This window comes from Sorghum bicolor, chromosome 4 (assembly GCF_000003195.3).
Source record: "Sorghum bicolor cultivar BTx623 chromosome 4, Sorghum_bicolor_NCBIv3, whole genome shotgun sequence".
Classification (NCBI taxonomy): Eukaryota; Viridiplantae; Streptophyta; class Magnoliopsida; order Poales; family Poaceae; genus Sorghum; species Sorghum bicolor.
The window spans coordinates 46,521,440-46,542,433 of NC_012873.2; the positions used below are offsets into that span (position 1 = coordinate 46,521,440).

At 40.2% G+C, this 20,994-nt stretch overlaps 2 protein-coding genes across 2 annotated transcripts; both read left to right on the forward strand.

Moving 5' to 3' along the window:
- Nucleotides 4,084–5,025, forward strand: LOC8084537 (putative germin-like protein 2-2). The gene is made up of 2 exons (XM_002452053.2): nt 4,084–4,329; nt 4,458–5,025. The coding sequence occupies exons 1-2, from the start codon at nt 4,212–4,214 to the stop codon at nt 4,991–4,993; spliced, it is 654 nt and encodes a 217-aa protein (XP_002452098.1). The 5' UTR covers nt 4,084–4,211; the 3' UTR covers nt 4,994–5,025.
- On the forward strand, nt 17,499–18,567 carry LOC8056704 (putative germin-like protein 2-2). The gene is made up of 2 exons (XM_002452054.2): nt 17,499–17,759; nt 17,857–18,567. The coding sequence occupies exons 1-2, from the start codon at nt 17,642–17,644 to the stop codon at nt 18,390–18,392; spliced, it is 654 nt and encodes a 217-aa protein (XP_002452099.1). The 5' UTR covers nt 17,499–17,641; the 3' UTR covers nt 18,393–18,567.

Below are 20,994 nucleotides of genomic sequence, written 5' to 3' on the forward strand. Positions count from 1 at the left end.
TTAAGTAATGACGTCCATCATCTGTCTTTTCTAGATGCAGGTTGTCTCATTCTTTCATGCGCTGCAAGTCTTGTCGTGCTTCAAGTGAATCCTTAGACTTCCCGTAGACACCCATGAATCCGAGCAAGTTCACACAAAGATTCTTTGTCAGATGCATCACGTCGATCGCGTTGCGGACCTCTAGGACATTCCAGTAAGGTAGCTCCCAAAATATGGATTTCTTCTTCCACATGGGTACGTGTCCCTTAGCATCCTTGGGAATAGGTTCGCTGCCTCGTCCCTTTCCAAATACCACTTTTATATCCTTGACCATTTCGAGTACATCATCCCCGGTTCGATTGAGAGGTTTGGTCCGGTGGTCTGCCTTGCCTTTAAAATGCTTGCCTTTCTTTCGTACTGGGTGGTTCACAGGAAGAAACCGACGGTGGCCAAGGTACACGACCTTTCGACATTTTTTCAAAAATACACAGTCAAGGTCTTCATAACAATGTGTGCATGCATTATATCCCTTGTTTGACTGGCCTGAAAGATTACTCAGAGCTGGCCAATCATTAATTGTTACAAACAGCAATGCTCACAGGTCAAAGTGCTCTTGTTTGTACTCATCCCACACGCGAACTCCTAGTTTGCTCCATAAAAGTTGAAGTTCCTCAACTAATGGCTTTAGGTAGACATCTATGTCATTGCCAGGTTGCTTCAGTCCTTGGATAAGCACCGGCATCATAATAAACTTCCGCTTCATGCATAGCCATGGAGGAAGGTTGTAGATACATAGAGTAACTGGCCAAGTGCTGTGACTACTGCTCTGCTCACTGAAAGGATTCATACCATCTGTACTTAAGGCGAATCGCAAGTTTCTAGCATCATCTGCAAAATCTGGGAATTCTCTGTCTATCGCTCTCCACTGGGATCCATCGGCAGGGTGTCTCAGCATATTGTCTATCTTACAGTCTTCTTTATGCCACCGCAACAACTTTGCATTGTCCTTATTTCTGAACAGACGTTTTAATCATGGTATTATAGGAGCATACCACATAACCTTGGTATGAATTTTCTTCCTATGACGTTCTTCACCCTCAACATCGCCAGGATCATCTCGCCTAATCTTATACCGTGATGCCTTACATACTGGACATGCATCCAAATTCTCGTATTCCTCCCCATGGTAGAGGATGCAGTCATTAGGACATGCGTGTATCTTCTGGATTTCTAATCCCAAAGGGCAGACAACCTGTTTTGCTTCATACGTAGTGGTGGGCAATCTGTTGCCTCGGAAGCATCTTTTTTATGATCTTCAATAACTGCCCAAATGCCTTGTCAGATGTACCATTCTTTGCCTTCCATTGCAGCAATTCCAGTGTGGTACCCAGCTTTTTTTGCCCCTCTTCAGCGGTGGGATATAGCGATTTCCTGTGGTCCTCTAGCATGCGCTCGAACTTGGCTTTCTCTTTATCACTTTCACATTCTCTTTGTGCATCACGGATGGCATCACCAAAAGCATCATCACCCCGATCATCTTCTGCGGCTACCTCTTCTTCATTATCTCCCCCCATTGCAACATCATTGAAGCCACCGTACTGAGCAATAATATTGGCATGGTCCAATTCCTCTTCTTCTTCTTCACCTTCATCCATTATAATCCCGCTTTTTCCATGTTTGGTCCAACAAATATAGTTTGGTACGAAACCAGACTTTAATAAGTGCGAATGAAGAGTTCTTGAGTTAGAATATTCCGTCAAATTCTTGCACACGGCACATGGACAGCACATGAAACCGTCCCTCTTATTTGTCTCGGCCACACTTAAGAAATAGTGCACGCCATTAATGAACTCTTCGGAGCGCCGATCGGCATTATACATCCAATTACGTGTTACCATCTGCATTAAATATAACATATATATTATGAAAACCATGCACACATATAGTTTCTCATCTTATTGCACAACATGCCTAAGATACATAGTTGATTAATTCAGGAAAGCTTGGCTACAACAAATACAATCGCAACTAGCACTAAAAAAACCAAAACTAAAATGCACTTAAGCAACATAATTAGTTCGCGTCCGATCCCAACTATAATAGATAGATCATTCGCTTGATCAACATCATTGAACTCCTTTCGTCGGCTCACTGCCTCACCACCTTCAGCCTCAACCAACTGTGCAAAAGATTTCTTAATGTGTTCAATGTATTCTTCATCCCAGTACCAACCTGTACATCCGCCGGTACCGTCCCACTGAAATTAAAAGAGATAATCAAAAGTTTAATTAATATCATTTAAAAAAAAATATGCACATATATAAGCAAATGTCTGAAAATAACTCACATTACGATCCGGACACTTGTAGAATATACGACCCTTGTTTACTCCCTCTTTCGACACTTTGTACTCCATCACAATCTTGTGCCCACACTTGCCACAAGTAATGAGAGGGAGTTCCGGCCGGTATCGCTTTTGAACCCGTTGAGAGACCGAAGACCCGATCACGGTTGCCATCTACTATTCATACTCAATTTTTAAACAATTATAAATTCCACATTTACTAGTAAACATGTATGATACAATGGACATTATGTAGTAATAAAAATAAATCAAGTGATATTAACAAACCAATTAATTTGAACTATCCTACTTTCTAAGATCAAAAAAGATACTATAATTCATTCTTACAAACTACATTAATACTAGGTCAACCATGAAATATGATATATATATATATGGATACTAATTCATGTGAATGATTCAAAATAACAAAGTGGATTTGAGCTAAAAATAATGGGAACATCACAAGCCAAAAACAACATGAAAAAGACAAGAAACACAAAAGTTAGTCACCTCCAAACACGAAGAAACGATGACGGAGTCGAAGAAGATCAACGATGGGCGTCGGAGATGAAGAACAAATGAAGAACAAGGAAGAAGAAGCTCCAAGAACAACAATGGTGAATGGTGCTCTCGGTTTCAAATAGGCAGAGAGGATCCGACCTATAAACCGGACCATTAGCACCGGTTCAGGGCAAAAACCGATGCTAAAGGGTGACCCTTTAGCACCGGTTTGTAACACAAACTGGTGCTAAAGGGTTTGCCTCGGCCCGTGGCGCTGGCCGGTGCTAAAGGGGTCTTTAACCCCGGGCCGCAAAAAGGCCGAGGTTTTTGACCATTTTGAGCATCGACCAATGCCTCATTCTGTAGTAGTGCCTTTATTTGTAGCTATATGTGGGAATTGACTTCTAAAACATACATATGGTGCGTATCTGATTTTGTCCTTAAAATCAGGTATTACAACTTGTAAGATGTAGTCTGCTTCTATACCATCCTCTTGTTACTATTAATGATGTGGGTAACCAGATCCCTCCAAAAAAAAGGAACATTAGGCAAACATCAAGTGTTAGGAAGCTTCACTGTTTAGTAGATGCAGCCGCTGGAAGTGGTAACAATAAGATTTTAATATAGAACGACGAATATGGAAATCGTGGAAGCGGTCTTCACTAAGGACACGGTCGGTTTCAACGGAATCCAGTGCGGGAACCAATTCAGCCAGGATCATTGTTGTATTTTACACAGCCAACGATCACCCGTAAGAGTTCCAGTCAGAAATCAGTCTAAACAACGGGCCCTAACTTAATTAATTCGCAGAAGGAACAAGTCCAAAGGCTATTGGTTAATTAGCGATGATGTCATAAGAATCATCTTGCAGCGAGTTCGTTCCAATTTCCAAATATATATAAACAAATTAATGTTTTATACTCAATGTTTACTGCTTTGCAGTAGTATATCACACACATCGGTAGAACTACTCCAAATATGTATCATTTTGACTTTCACCTGTAACTCATCCGAGCAAAATCATTCAATATCAACAAATGGCTTACTGAAACGTTAGGATTAACTAGTCAAACACAGCCACAATTCTATATCATTATTGACGCGTAAAGCGACTTGTTCCAGCACGTCTGCATGCCATGCACCTGCAACCCAAATGAAACACGGGATGACGCATTCGAGGAAGACCTTTTCTATCTCCCCTGCATGCAATGGTTTCTATCTCCCTATAAATACCAACCTCCCCCTCACGCTTTGCTATCACAAAATCACAAGCTAGCACCAAAGCAATAATCCTTGTATTTGGATACCTCATCAACTAACCTTCTCATATCTCAAAGCCTCAAACCATTCTCTCTCATTCCTACTATTAACACTGAACACAGAAATGACGACTCATGCATTCCTCCTAGCTGCAGCCCTCTTGTCTTTGTCATGCTTTCATGCCATGGCCTCTGATCCAAGCCTTCTCCAAGACTTCTGCGTTGTGGATAAGATGTCTACAGGTATATACATATATATAACTATTTTTACATTTACATATATAGGTCCTAAGTTCTCTGTCTAGTTAGCTAATTATCATGTAGACCGCCATGTATATAAATTTTTTCTAACTTCTTATTGTTGCATGCAGTGCGTGTGAATGGGTTCCCATGCAAGGATGCAAAAGATGTTGTTGCTGAAGATTTCTTCTTCCAGGGCCTTCACATGGCTGGCAACACAACCAACAAGCAAGGCTCTGCCGTGACACCGGTGAACGTGGCTCAGATTGCCGGGCTCAACACCTTGGGCATCTCTCTTGCCCGCATCGATTATGCACCCTTTGGTCTTAACCCTCCTCACACACATCCGCGGGGCACTGAGATATTGACGATGCTTGAGGGATCCTTGTACGTCGGCTTTGTCACATCAAACCCGGACAACAAGCTGTTCACAAAGGTTCTTAACAAAGGAGATGTGTTCGTGTTCCCTGAGGGATTGATCCATTTCCAATTCAATTATGGAAGAAAGAGTGCTGTCGCTCTTGCAGCATTAAGTAGCCAAAACCCTGGGGTAATCACAGTGGCCAACGCTGTATTTGGGTCAAAGCCATCCATCTCCGATGACATTCTTGCCAAGGCTTTTCAAGTCGACAAGCATACTGTTGACCGTATCCAAGCTCAGTTCTAGAGGACATGCAAACATACATGCTAGTTTATTAATTATGTACACAATTGAGGATTCCTTGATTCTTTACTTGTGTTCTATTCTTTAAAATTAAAGTTGGTTGGCGATGATTCCGATTTCTGTACTCTTATGAAAAGAAATATCTTCCAGTATTTCCTATGCGAAAACCTAATCTTGTTGTTTGAGTACTATCCTATATATGAAGTGTGTGCCACCTTATCATATACTAGTATAATACCCGTGCTAACACGGTAACATCTAGGAACAATAAATTATAAAACTAAAATAAATCATAAACTAAAAAATGAATCAACTAATGAAAAAACACAAATTCACAAACTAATGAAGTAAGGCCATGCATTATTATGTGTTAAAAGGTATTGATGAACTTCAGAAATAAGAAACTGAAAAAATAAAATAAGAAAAATTTAATAACTGGATACCGTACCTCTTCTGTCTCGCACAGCCCAAACATTCATGTCTAAGTCATCTATGTGAATACTTCAATACATAGATATATATGAGCTGTAAAAAAATAGAAACACAATAGCAAAGCTACATATATATATAACTGGAAAATATTGCATATCTCACAAGTGCAATGGTTTCATATTTCAAATGGCAATGTTTCTGTGTACCCATTCTCGATATAGACAAGCAAGCAGTATATATTTGTATCAAGGACATGGCATGTAAATTAATTGGTTTATTACATAGCTATATAGTTCACCACAATACAAAATGAAACATAACATGTTGCATATAAACCTGAGCCAGGATGATTGGGCCTCACTATACTACGATGCAGTGGCAAATCCAGAAACAACTCAAAGGGGAAGCTAAAAATAGTGCAAGATATTTTTAGGGCACATCACGTAGGGCTAAATTTATATTTTTATGGGTTATCTTAAGCTGGACAAAGGAAATGTTAAAGAAATTTCTGGGCTGCGCCCCGGGCTGCAGCTCAGGGCCTGGATCCGCCCCTGCTACAATGTGTTAGCATCCTTCATCTTGTTGACACTTGAGGGTGGTGAAGAGGTGAAGGTCTCCACCTCATCCTAGAAGATGTATAAAGTTTAAAAGAACACTATGCAAACAAATGAATCAGTTTGGTTAGATTTAAGATAAGTTGTGACATATTTCTTAGGTTGCTTTTTACATGCCATATTTTACTGAAATTATCATCTCTAAAAAAACTAAAACTCAGAATTCTGCCATCACGTATGAGTTATGACATGACAACATCTTGATTACCTTTCCACCAATGATGCTCCAAATACTGTCATCAGACTCTTCGATTCCATGAGAGCATGAATAGTCAATAGATCAATCACTACCACAATCTCGAATTGCCTTGAGTGCCGAAAACAGTCAAGAAAAGGGGTTAAACCGCCAAGGAAACAATCCTTGACCACAAACCGTCAAGCAAACGCACTCAAGAATAGAAGCTAAGGGAAATTAGTTTTCTTGGCGGTTCTGACACTCAAGGATGATTTACTTGAAGGCTGACCGCCAAGAAAACTACGACCAAACTTAATTTGCCAAAGCGCCAAGAAAATGTTGCAACCGCCAAGGAAAGAAGTTTTCTTGAGGGCTTACAACCTCCAAGGAAAGTAGTTTTCTTGACTGCCAATAACCTCCAATGAAATTATTTGGACCGCCAAGGAATTCTTGTTTCCTTGGTTGCCCATGACCTCCAAGGAAACTATAAATTTCCTTGGCTGCTATTGACCGCCAAGGTAATTGTGATTTCTTTGTGGGTTGGCACCCAAGGAAATCTATACGAGCAACAAAAAAATACTCGTAATAATCAACAAATTTTAATATTCTGGTAACTAAACTCAACTGACACATGATGACATGTCAATCCAGCATAAATACAATCAAAATCCAATACATAAATATATTCAACTAATTTAGTTGAAACATAAAGTGTCCAACAACTACAATCCAATCAGATTAAAAAGTGTTCAACCATTACACTAAAAGGAAAGAATATCTCAGTCATAGCTAACGTACATAAGTCCTAGCACCTATATAGATCTAAATTGTCCACTACAAGATGGTTTTGTGGTCTACAGCTGAGAATTGTCCACTTCTTTGAATCCAGACTTCATTATAGCATACATGTTCAAAGTGCTAGCCTTCTCGGGTCCAAACTTAGATTCCTATAAGACCATGAAATGAAGTCACAGATTAGTTTAGCCATAGTTGTATCTAGGTATCATCACAAGATTAAAGAAACATCACTAATTTGTTTAGCTACAATCATAGTAATCCCATTGACTCAACTTCTGTTAGCATATTCAAATGTGAAGTCACCTACTTACAATGTCAATCTAAGCATGTAGACATGTATAACAGATTAATTGTTGAACCTTATAAGAAACTAGTTAAATTTAAGTGGTTCAATCTACTAGACTAATATCACCACTTTGTCATTGAATAGTTAGAACTAGCAATCAAAATGTAGTGTTCATACCAGCAATTGTTGTGCTCTCTGGAGGGGAATGGGAGCACTTTCTCCACTGCTGTCCACTGTATTAATTGCAGATTTCATTGCAGCATATGTGCTCAAAATGGTAGCCTTCTCAAGTATGCAATGCTTAGAAATCAACTCACGTTCCGCCATTGTTTTTATTCCATCAATTTTTTAAATGACTTTAGACACAAAAATGTTCACTCCTATCAACCAAATAGCAACACTATTATCTACAGATTTACTAAACAACAGTTGATGAGGACATCCCTAGCATTCATTCATCTTCAAATGAAACTCCACTTGATATAAGTGGTCCAATTACAAGAAGTAGAGCTAAACAATTGGAGAAGGAAATTCATTCTCAGGTGAACGCTAACCTTATGTTTAATAATCAGTTTATGTTGAATGATCCTATACTTTTGAGTTCTTGTTTCAATGTCCTTAGGAATGATGGAGGGTATGAACCAGCATGGGATGAAGATGGATTCAAGCCTTTGGACATCTGAACCAAGAAGCCTATCGTGTGCATAAATAAAATGGTGGTTCATTACTTCTGCATGAGAAGGCAACCAGAAGCTAGATGGCTGACCCATGGTACAAATTCCAAGCATCACCACGGACAGAATACAAGGAGTTACGTGGCATTCTACAGATGGATGAAAGCATCTTTAAGTCTATGTTGCAGCCCATCAAACGGTTCATTATTTAGACTTCCCAATAAAGAGTTATGCTCATTTTAGTAACTGCTGCCAGAAGCTGAGAAGACGCGCGAACCAGCCACGAAATCCACTAGTGGATGTGCATGCTGTCATGTATTCAAAGCTGAACGCCCCTATCTATATATATCTCTTGTACTAGACAATGAAAGGACATTTTTTGCTTGGTTAAAATTCAGAATACACAAACTCGTGGAGTTTTGTTTATGCGTGAGTCTTGAGAGGCTTGCAAAACTCGTTCTTTCGATTCCTGAGGGAGTTGTAGAACGCCGAACTGCGGTTCATCCAGTTTGTGCCTTCACGTCTATACGGCGTGATTGCGTGGGCTATTCGTCGGTACGTGGAAGGGTGATTGTCTCGGTAGTTCGTCGCGTGGACAGCCTCGCGGTGCACTGTCTCTTCACCAGGTCACGCAGCGACAAGTTATCAAGTTCGCGAATCCTACGAGAAGATCGGGCCACAACGACTTGTCTCACGCTATCCCTAGGCGTGAGCATATCAACAGTGCCTATTTTGTATCTAACCTTTTGGCCTGAGATCAAGTGCATTCAAAATTCATAGAAAGAATTATAGCATATGGTTCATTTATTGGAAATGTATGTCACTGAAGGACACACAAAAACAAGTAAACAGTGAACATCTGAATATGCAGCAAGTCATTGAAAGAAAAACATTTTCAAATGAAGCATTGACTTGTTACTGGTTACATGTTTGGCTAAACTAATATTGTGTTCCAGATGCACTATCACTCAAACAGCACCAAAGTGAGAGTAGCAACAGTCATAACCTACACCAATCTAGGTAGAATATCTAGCTTTGCAATGAGGCCCCTAACCTACACCAATAAAGAGAAATCTAGAAAAAATTCAGTTAGCAACATAATGAGCAGTCAGTCATTTTTCTGAGCTTCTAGACATCCAATGTAAATATGATGAAAAAATGCTACAATTTTTTTGTCCTCAAATTACAAGTTCAGATAGATCTTTTATCAAATTGATAATAAAATACATGTATTTTGTACCCTAGTACTGCAGAACTACCAAGCACATATATGCAGCTGCACCTATTTTCAGTTTAATATTCACAAATCAATCACTAGATTAGATCTGTTTTAAAATTGTTGCCAACCACTGCAGATACGTCAGCACTTAAGATTTTGGCTCTATTATTAGAACAGTTGAAAGTGTTTCCCCCATTCAGTCATTATAAGAAACAGGTAGCCAGCACACATGGGCATCACAAGATAAGCACACGAGCGATCGAGACTCACCGCAAAAAACACCCCGACGGCGTTGCTGACCGGAGATCTGGTGGCCTTGAAGTCCCTACAAGGCAAGATGTGGCACACAAATAAGCAGGCGGGAAGGAAATGAGGGCAATAGCTGGGGAGAAAGGGACAGAGGGATGAGGGAGGCCCAAACCTGTTTTATTATCATCACAGTCCAATCCCCTATTGTATTTTACTAGTAAATTAATAGACTGGTATAATAGGACCATCGATTGAGACCTAAACCTATGTGAATATGTGATTTAAACCTTCAGAAATTACAGATCTATGCTAATAGCCATTGGATCCAGTCACACAATAGCAAGCTTACTTAAAGAGAAGATGGATCTGAATTTTTACCTGTGCACAGTGACCTGATTGCAACAAGAAGCAAGGTGGATCCAAATTTCCAATGACTTGAGATCTGAATGCAAGGAGAATGAAGGAGAGTCTGACGTCCTGGACTGTGCTCAGGCCTCGATGTGGAGGGTATCGGCAGGAGCACACATGACTGCGGGGCGATGGATGAGGAGGAGGATGGGATGAGCAGAGGAGGGCAGATGTGCGACAATGGTAGGTGTTCGTGTGAGGGGCGATGGATGACGGCGAAGGAGGGGATGAGCAAATGAGGGAGGTGGAGTGGAGGGCAGACCAGCGCCGGCGGAAGGAGCTCGGGTGGGTGACGGTGGGAAGGGGTTTGGGCGAGTTGGGGAGGAGGACGGGGAGAGCTGCGGGTCTATGTGAGGTCGAGTTGTGTGTGGTGGGCTAGCGGCTGGAGATAAGGTTAGGGTTTGGCCGCGCATGAGTCTGTCAATTTTGCTGCTCTGCTATGCGGTCAGATTAATCTATGAAGGGGTCAAGATGTATGTACACGGTTAGCATTAATCGTGCATGGATGCACAGATTAGCAATTAGCAAATGTACATGCACGGTGGCCTTGCTAGGTGTCTTGGTACTATAGGTATTCGGCAAGGTAAATATACTTGCATATGCATGTATGTGGCGTGTGAAGCAAAAAAGAGTCCTTTCTTCTAATAAAACGAGACCCTTAATATATAAATATAAAAACTAAAACTATTTTGAAAGCATAAATTTATATTTGCCCTTTGTAATATGAAGACGTTGTTTGGTTCTAACTACTAGCTAGTGTCCTCTTTTTTACTTTTCGCATTGATGTATTTTCTAGATGGCATGGCCGTGTTAACATTATTTTAAAAAATGGTAACCTACAACTAGCGCAAATAACATAGGTGTAATATCCGAAAATTTGCACCTTTTGAATAGAGTTAAAATAATTTAATTATGTATTTTTGTGCTCATGAGAATATAAGAAAAATAATATTTTTTATTAAATTAAAATTTATTGTAAGGCTTAGCAATATTGTTGTGCATACATGCGGGTGCATAAGATTTGATGTAATGTTTGCTTGTTGCTCCTTTGTGTGTTGAGAGCGAGCAAAGTTTTCAAAATTCGTTTAGTAGAACGATCTTCCTTGACCGGTACGTCTTTATCTTTATCTTTATCTTTATCTATAATCAAATTTCTTGTTTCTCACCTTAAGTTTTTATTAGCAGCTTCATAAAATCTTTTCTTTGTCACCCAAATCATTTCTTTTAGTTCCTCATCCATCAAGCAACCTCTACAAACTTTTTGGAAATTTTTCTAGCTTTTTTCTGAAACTTGTTCTTATTTTTTCTATGAGCATAATCTAATTTTTAGATTGCTCCAAACAATCTTATCATGGGCTCCAAATACTTTATTTTGGTTCCTCATATAACATAATAGCTTTGAGAATTTTTCTCGAATTTTTGGAGTTTTTGGAGTATTTTCGGGGCTTAAATAATAATTATAGACTTTTCTGGAATTATTTTATCCATCAAATTATCATAAGATAATTAATAATATCTAAACTTTGTTAGAAAGTTTTAAAAACTCACATGACAACATGGTTTTGTGGTATAAATATTTGCATAAAAAATCAAATGATTTAACAAATTCGTCTTATACATATTGTCAAAAATGGATACATATCTCACAACTTATGTAACTACTATGTAAGAGATACATCCATTTATGAATAATGTATAGTCCAACTTTGTTAATAAGATTTGAAAATTTTATGGTAAGATAATACAACCATATTATGATCTCATGCCAAATTTTAGGACTTTTGGACACCTTTATGATATTATTGTTTTTTTTCAGTCGAAGTCACCAAAATACTCATAAGCATTTCCTTGACTACCAATCACCAATGAAATTCAATAACCCTCAAGGAAATGATAGTTTACTTGACGGTTTAGAATGACTGCCAAGGAAATGGATATTTTCTTTGGCGGTTGAGAATAACTGCCAAGAAAATGAGTCATTTCCTTGGAGGTGATTAGAAACTGCCAAGGAAATACCCATATTTCTTGGCTGTTTACTTAAACCTCCAAGGATTATATGTTTTCTTGAGTGTGGAGTAGCACCGTCAAGGAAAATGTCATTTCCTTGGCAGTTTGATTTTGGCCTCCAAGGAAATTTGGAGCCGCCAAGGCAATTCCAGTTTCCTTGTAGTGAATAGACAACTTAAATGGTGGGTTCTACAATTCAGTGAGAATATCACAAAGTCTGCACTTACATACAGAAGCACCTTTGTCCAGAAATTCCTTTAACTGTTTCTTTGTTTACTTCTAAATTTTTTTGTAAAAGGGACACTGTAACACTTTCGTTTGTATTTGGCAAACATTGTCGAATCATGGACTAACTTGACTCAAAAGATTCGTCTCGCAAATTACAGGTAACTGTGCAATTAATTCTATTTTTATCTATATTTAATGCTTCATGCATGCGCCGCAAGATTCGATATGACGGAAAATCTGAAATTTTTTAGGAACTAAACACAGGCCCAAAAGTACCAAACTCAAAATTGTCACTACAACTTTTAGAGCTATCAGGGATCTTGTTCTGCATATACTCTTTACAGAACAATGCCTACCTGTAATACAACTAATCAAGATTGCAGGGTGCAAGAGATAATGGCAAACAGCACATGTTTGCCTACTTACTAAAATCTTTTTTATCCCAAAGTCTGAAATTTACAACTAACTTTAAAAAAATACTTATAGGCCTAAATTCGCTTTAACCAAATCAGTTTAGTAAATGGAGTTGCATTCCAGTACACAGGCATAAGCATTTTCAAATTCTTCAGTTCAACAACATCGTACAGGACTGTTTTAAGTCGTGAAATTCTGAATGGTGAACAATGTTGCAATCACAAGCATCGAGCACCTCATAGCAAAAAGCCTGATTGCATCCATCTGACTTCTAGGAACTCGCTCATCGCTCAACAAAGTGCACGCACCTGATCTCCACTGGCGCACCCGCTCAGCCGCAGGCTGATGATGTTCCTCTCGGTTCCTTGCGTCCACGAACGCCCTGTCTCCGATGTTCACCTGCTCGGTCGCCGCCTGATCGGCGCACCCACTATCCAGCCACCTGATATGCAGTGCGTGGCGATCACAGCACGGAGCGACCGGGCGTGGCGATCATGACAGGGAAGGACGCCGTACCCGCTCGGCGGCTGTCTTGATCTCCAGTGCGTGGCCATGGCAGCAGGGAGTGACGGCGAGCGTGAGGGAGCGGCGTACCCGCACGGCGGCCATCTTGATCTCCAGTGCGTGGCGATGGCAGCAGGGAGCGACGGGGTGTGGGATCGCAGCAGGAGCGAGGGAGCGTGCGACGCTAGCGACAGTGAGCGGGAGGGTCGCATGTCAATCACGCACGCGTGAACAGCGGCAGGGCTGCCTTGTGTTGGGCGCAGTCAGGCCCAGTCCTGTCAAACTATAGACCTGGAGCGAAGCTGATAGGCCCTCTAATACAACTCTAATATAATATAATGATAATTCTAATAAGTGTAATATATTAAAAAATTTATAAAACAAATTATACATCTTATCTTACCTTAAAAATTTCTTCTAACATTTGCTGCAGCGAAGTCATTGATGACGGCCTCAATATAAATTTTATCTAATAATTTCTTCTCGGTGCATAAAGTTGCCAAACCATTTAATCTTTCTTGGGACATTTAAGACCTCAAATAATTCTTCAATAATTTCAGCTTTGAAAATATTCTTTCAGCTGAGGCAACAAGTCACTGGCATAGCGAATAGGATCCGATAAGCAATAGAAATATTAGGATAACAATCCGCTTCTGTGACAAACTCGAAAATCTCCATAGCAGACATTGGCTTATCTGGTAATGTAGACTGCATAACAGCTAATTCAGAAATCATGTCCTTTACATCAACATCCGACAAACCAGCTGAAGAGAGAGTTTTTGCAAATTTAATGCAATGGTCTTTTAGATCAACACCATCCAATGCCTTCAAGGATGTTGAATTCATAAGAAATCCAAATTTTTTATTGAATCACTGGAGTTCTTTAAATCTGCTTTTCAATGAGTTAATTGCCATATCAACCATAACCAAAAAATAAAAAGCTTTAAAATCCTTTTCAGCTTGCAAGATAGCTTCATTGCATTCAGTTTCATCAAATTGTTTCTTCCTAATAGAACGGCGTTTTACTGAAAAGGATGCCTCTACTCCCATTTCAAGTGCAATTTCTGTGGCAGCAACCACACTATCAGCAAATCTCGTATTTCTATAGTTCTAAAAATAATTCACCATACCTTCTATATGTTGCAAGGTAGAATCAATGCACATGGATGGTGATTACAACTTCTTACTGACAATATTTACAGAATATAAAATGTCATGACAAATAACCATACCAAGTATAAACTCAAAGCTGCCAAGCATGTCATATAAACTTTTTTGCATCACTTCTATCCTTTGGTTTCAGTATCTCCATCCTTGCTTAGCCACAACAAAGACGACCACAGTTGAGGAGCTTGATATCTAATTGCTCGGACACTTTTGATGTGACTCTCCCAACGAGTATTGCTCAATGATTTCACGATCAAATCTGGAACATGTTCAAGCAAAACATTCCATCTTTTGGTAGCTCCTGAAAATAATACATATATCCTCTGCACAATTCCAAAGAATAAAATAGCGTTACTGCATGATTTAGCCATATCACAAGTAGTGAGATTAAGACTGTGGCATGCACATGGCATATAGAAAGCTCTTCGATTTATATCAAGCAAACGACTTTGTACCCCCTTATCTTTTCCTTTCATATTAGAGCCATTGTCATAACCTTGACCTCTAATATCATCAATATTAAGACCAAATGATTTGATGGAGTCAACCAATACATTGAAAAGCCCCAAGCCAAACGTGTCATCCACCTTCAAGAAACCAAGAAAGTACTCCTCAATTTTTATTTTCCCATCAGACATATCAACACATCGAACCAGCAAGCTCATTTGTTCTTGGTGACTCACATCTGGGGTATAATCAAGAATAACTGAGAAATATTTAGCCTCTTTAACAATCCTTATGATGGAGTTTGTAATTCTAGAAGGCATAAGGTATGATATTGCGGCTCTTTGTTTTGAATGCGTCTAAGGTGGTCTTGCATTACCAAGTCAAATTCAGCAACCATCTCACAACAAAGCTAAAAAATTACCATTCACATCATTGTAAAGTTGCTCACTAGATCCTCTAAAAGCTAAACTGCGTTTACCAAGAAACTTCACAATGGCAACAATTCTTAGTAGAATTAGCCTTATGCATTCTTTCTCCTTTGTGATTTGATGTAGCAACTCCTTATCAATTGTTTCATGTCTCTCAATTCATTCCAAGAGATCATATTTCCCATATGATCCACGCTAACTTCATGATCTTTTAGTCTCTCACTAACATGGCTCCAATCTCTAAACCCATCATGCCCCAATGAACACTTGCTGTTGCTAGAACCAAACAACTTACAACAAAAGCAAAACACTTTGTCAATACTTTTTGAATAGACCAACCATTTCCTGTCACGTACCTATCCATTGCTCATTCTTCTAGAATAATGAGTGTATGCAAAATGTCTTGATCTTGCATCCATAGGAAACACAATATTCTCTTCTCTTATAGGCCCCTTCTCCACTAATATGTCCCTTGATTTGTTATCAAGATTATCCCAATTTGCTAGATCATATATATCCATAGTAAAAACTGGTTCTTCACCAACACATGTAGATTCCATCGTAGGAGAATTAAATACGGGCTCATGATCACTCACATTATTATCATTTGTGTTGATGCCAACATTATCTTCTATAGGGCCTTCATCTTCTACATGCATAGTTTGTTCCTCCACAGGAACTATTGTCCACTCATCTGGATTTGTTGTAGTGCTTGTATTGCTCTTCAAAAATTTATCAAGAGCTCCTCTTTGTGATTCTTTGAAGTCCTCTATCCTTCTCTTTTTTTTTTCTTTTCTCACTTCCAGATGCATGCTTTTTGGGCAACATGAGTTCACTATAAGTTTAGAAAAGTAGTAAGTAATTAAATAAAATTGTGCCATACTAAATTTAACATGATCACTGCATCATATGGGGTTCCTAAATCCCAAACCTAAATCAGTAGGGAGTAAAGATTGGTGACAGTAGTAAGTAGTTAAATAAAATTATGCCATACTAAATTTAACATGATCACTGCATCATATGGGGTTCCTAAATCCCAAACCTAAATCAGGAGGGAATAAAGATTGGGGACAAGAGCAGTTTTGTACCTCTGTATACGACGGCAACAAAACAAATGCAGCAACTACGTAGGAAGCCAGGAACAAATGCAGCAGCTGCACTCGCACGGGATGCAGGATCGCTGACGGCCGATCGCAGCCTCGCGTAGGAAGCCAGGAACCAGGAAGTTGCGGCCGCATAGCGCAAGGGCACGGAGTCATGGATGCCGCCGTCGCTGCAGAAACTGAATCGACTCGTCGTGTGCTGGGTCACATGGACTCGTATATACGTACGATGGTTGATGGCCTACTTTGCTACTTACTTCTTGGGCTGTACTAATACTATATACTATACCTACCTACTACTAACATATTTGGGGTTGGGCCCCCTGGCCTCAAGGGCCCAGTTTGCTCTGCTCGAACCCCCTAGGGCCGGGGCTGGGCAGGAAGGATGGCGGTGTGCATGATGGAGCAGGAGGGCAGATGCGCGTGATTGACGGGGTAGTACGGGGAGGGAGGGAGCGTGGATCGCAGAAAAAGGAAGCGGACAGACAAAACCAAAGAATGTCGCACCAAAATCTAGTCTTACTTTTGTTCTTTTGAGTTGCAGGAGATAAGATAAGATAAGATAGACTACTAAATCTTTTTTAATTTTTTTTTAAAAAAGGAACATTCGGTTTGGAAGCTTCCTCCATGTTGCACAGACTTGTGTACGTTTTGACTATTAAAGTATATGCAGCTGTTTTTCAAACTCGACAGACCTCGCGTTACAAAATAATAATTCCGTATATTATGCCAGTTTTTTCAATAAATGTTACACGCAAATCACTTTTGAATTTTTGTTACAAAAATAAACATTGTTAGAGGAAAGAAACTTTAGATGTTATCCATATGTCATGTTACATCAAGTAGGAAAATCTGAAAAGTCTGATCATACGTGTATATTAGATCTAATAAATGATATTTTTCCTCTTTTTTCTATTACCCTCTAGGAGGTAATATATGCTAATCAACATCCAGATCGACGGCCCATAATTATTTAGGTATACCGAAACAAAACACCATACGGATAATTAAGCTTAGAACGATGAATATGGAAATCGTTGAAGCGGTCTTCACTAACTTAACTAATTCCCAGAAGGAACAAAGTCCAAAGCGTGCTTAATTATTATCCAGCTTGGTAGATAGTATATATATCGATCATAATCCTAAGTAATTTTTTTTTTGTGACGGCAAAATGCTAAGTCATTGTTGACGCGTAAAGCGACTTGTTCTCCAGCACGTCTGCTGTCTGCAGGCTCCATGCCATGCACCTGCAACCCAAATGAAGCACGTGATGACGTATTCCAGGAAGACTTTTTCTTGCCTAACTTTCCCTGCATGTAACATATATAGGTTTCTATCTCCCTATAAATACCCCTCACGTACGCTTTTTGTTATCAGATCACAAGCTAGCACCAAATTAAAGGAATCCTTGGATACCTCATCAACCAACACTACTCACATCTCAGAGCCCCCAAATCATTCGCTTTCATTCCTGTCAACAAGAGACTAGAGCGCAGATATGGTGACTCATGCCTTCCTCCTAGCTGCAGCCCTTTTGGCTTTGTCATGCTTTCATGCCATTGCCTCTGATCCAAGCCTTATCCAAGACTTCTGCGTTGCCGATAAGATGTCTACAGGTACATATACATAACTATTATTTTTACTTATATATATATATATATAGGTCATCAACAGTTGTGTCCAATTACATAGTTAACAGACTAATTGCCGCAGTGCGTATGAATGGACTCACATGCAAGGATGCAAAGGATGTTGTTGCCGAGGATTTCTTCTTCCCGGGTCTTCAAATGGCTGGCAACACGACCAACAAGCAAGGCTCTGCCGTGACACCAGTGAACGTGGCTCAGATAGCCGGGCTCAACACCCTGGGCATCTCTCTTGCTCGCATCGACTATGCACCCTATGGTCTTAACCCTCCTCACACACATCCACGGGCCACTGAGATATTGACAGTGCTTGAGGGCTCCTTGTACGTCGGCTTTGTCACATCAAACCCAGACAACAAGCTGTTCGCAAAGGTTATTAACAAAGGGGATGTGTTCGTGTTTCCTGAGGGATTGATCCATTTCCAGTTCAATTATGGAGCAAACTGCGCCGTGGCCCTTGCAGCATTGAGTAGCCAAAACCCTGGGGTGATCACAGTGGCCAACGCTGTATTTGGGTCCAAGCCATCCATCTCCGACGACGTCCTTGCCAAGGCTTTTCAAGTCGACAAGCTAACTGTTGACCGCATCCAAGCTCAATTCTAAGCACATGCAAACATACATACTAGTTTGTTAAATATGTACGCATCGAGTATTCCTTGATTCTTTGTTTTTCTTCTGTTGTTTAAAGTAATTATCTAGTGTGGATGGATACGTACGATTCTGTCTTATAATAAAAGGTAATATGTTACTATCCATTTGTTTCTTAACTGAAAATAATCTTATCTTGTTTTGAGTACCATCCTAGCTAGATGTAGAGTGCATCCTGCATATCTTCCTCTAGCAAGAGTCAACAATTTTCCTTTCTGGGCTAGCTATCCACTCGACACATTAAGCCTTGGGGTTACTCAATTTTAAGTAGATGCTTCGAGCTTTCAGGGGCCACGTACTTACTGTGTTTTACGTATGATGCTTAATTAGAAGCTGACTGAACTTGAGAATCTGAACTTAATACTTTTCTTCATGATTAATAAATTATAAGATTGGCAGTTCTGGGATGATACTAGAGATAGCATTGTAAAACTAAAATATTCATGCGGGGTGATTGCCCGAGAGATGAAAACTTGCAGTACTCGTTCCAACCTTTCTCAATGGTCATGCTCCCACTTATTAATTAACTCCATAGACAGCCCTAGGACTTCCAAACGTGTATCGAGTCACCGAATTGGGCTTTTGGAAAATGCTGTTATAGAATACAAATCCGGTTGAATGAGGACTTCGAGCTGTATTTGGCATAGTGTGGGCCTTTTTCTTTTTTCTTTTTCTTTTTTTTAAGAGGAGCAACGTAGTCATGCACAGGAGATGTAAGCAATGGTTGAAGCGTTGTTTACACGTATGGTGCCTAGTGTCATCTATGACTAACATATTCTGTTAGATGTTTTGGGTCATGGGCCAAACCATTCTAAATAAATCCCAAAGGCCCACTCATACATGCATGTATATATGGAAAGGTGGGGGACTTTAGTGTCATCTTGCTACTTCAAGTGGAGTGAGACCAACTTAAATATTTGAGCTATCTCCATCTTGTTAAAGCTATTGGGGAGAGGAAAAGGAGAAACCACACGCGCGCGCGCTCGCTCACCTCGCCTCGCCTCGCCGGGCCCTCGTCACATTACTGCGCTGCCGCCGTCTTCCCCATCCCGTCGCCGACGTACCAATGGTGTCGGGAGAGAAGGCTCCAAAGCCTACATCTCATCGCGTCCCTGCACGGGGTAGGAGGCGTATCAGGGTTTTTGGAAGCGCCGTCGTGACTGCTTGTTGGACGTCTTCTTCCCACTATGTCTGGTGTTCACCGATCTCCATTGACGGTCTTCGTCTTCTTCCTCTTCTTCCTTCGCTTCGACAACCCCACTATAAGGATGTCTATCCTCTCTCTGTTGTTCGGTTTCATATTGTTTCAGTTGCTAGCACTAGATCCTGTGAATTTGATTCAAATCGTAGTGCTAGTTTTGATTCATATATCTGTGATACATGTCGTTAGTCTTTTTCTTGTTGTCGGAATTAATCTATGCATCGCTAAATTGCTTTTTATTTTCCAACAATCCAAAAACCTGATAGGCATTTAGCGATGACTAAGGGATATACTGATGCGATGAAACCGGAGAAGTTCACTGGTGTGAATTTCAAGAGATGGCAGACGAGGGCCCAGTTGTGGCTCATGACTATGGACGTGTTTTGGGTCATGGGTAATCCTCCCGCACTACCTCTCGGATCTGAGAAAGAGGTGCATGAGTTTACTACGGCTACAACGATTTTCGTCGGATGCGTTCTTAACATTCTCTCTGACCAGTTGTGTGATGTTTACATGAACATCAAAGTGCTGCTGAACTGTGGGAGGCACTTGAACATAAGTTCGGTGCTGCAGACGCTGGGCACGAGTTGTATGTGATGGAGAAGTATCACGACCTCAAAATGGTTGAAAACCGTTCGGTCGTGGAATAGGCTCATGGGTTCCAACTTATTATGAGAGAACATAAACAAATCGAACACGTCTTGCCTGACAAGTCTGTGGCTGGTGGTATGATTGCCAAGTTGCGTCTGTCATGGAGAAACTTCGCCACATCTCTAAAACATAAAAGATAGAAGATCTCAATTGAGGATGTGTTGGCTGGTCTTGATGTTGAAGAGAAGGCTCCGGCCAAGGATGCTCCACCAAAAGCCCTAGAACAATCCAGTGCCAATGTGATGTAGCATGCTGGTAAGAACAAACAGAAGGCTATTCAGACTACTCAGTTCAAGAAGAAGAAGATGATCATGGATGAAGTTTTGTACTTTTTTTGTGGTGAGAATGAACACTTCACCAAGAAGTGCAAGAACCGCAAAGGCAAGAATCAGCAGGGGCAGAAATCTGCCAACGTGACTATTGGCGATCCTAGCGGATCTGGGTATGGTAATTATTTACCTAGTGTATTTTCTGTATTTCAATCTAATGATTGATGGATTGATACATGAGCCAATATTTATATTTGTACTAATATCTCTATGCTTTCATATTACCAGATCACACGAGGTTCAACCGTCATGATGGGAAACGGCTCGCATGCTTCTTTTCTTGGTGTTGGTTCGATCGATCTGAAGTTCACTTTAGGAAATATCATGCAGCTTATAAGCATGTGCAGCATGTGCCCTCAATAAAGAATAACCTCGT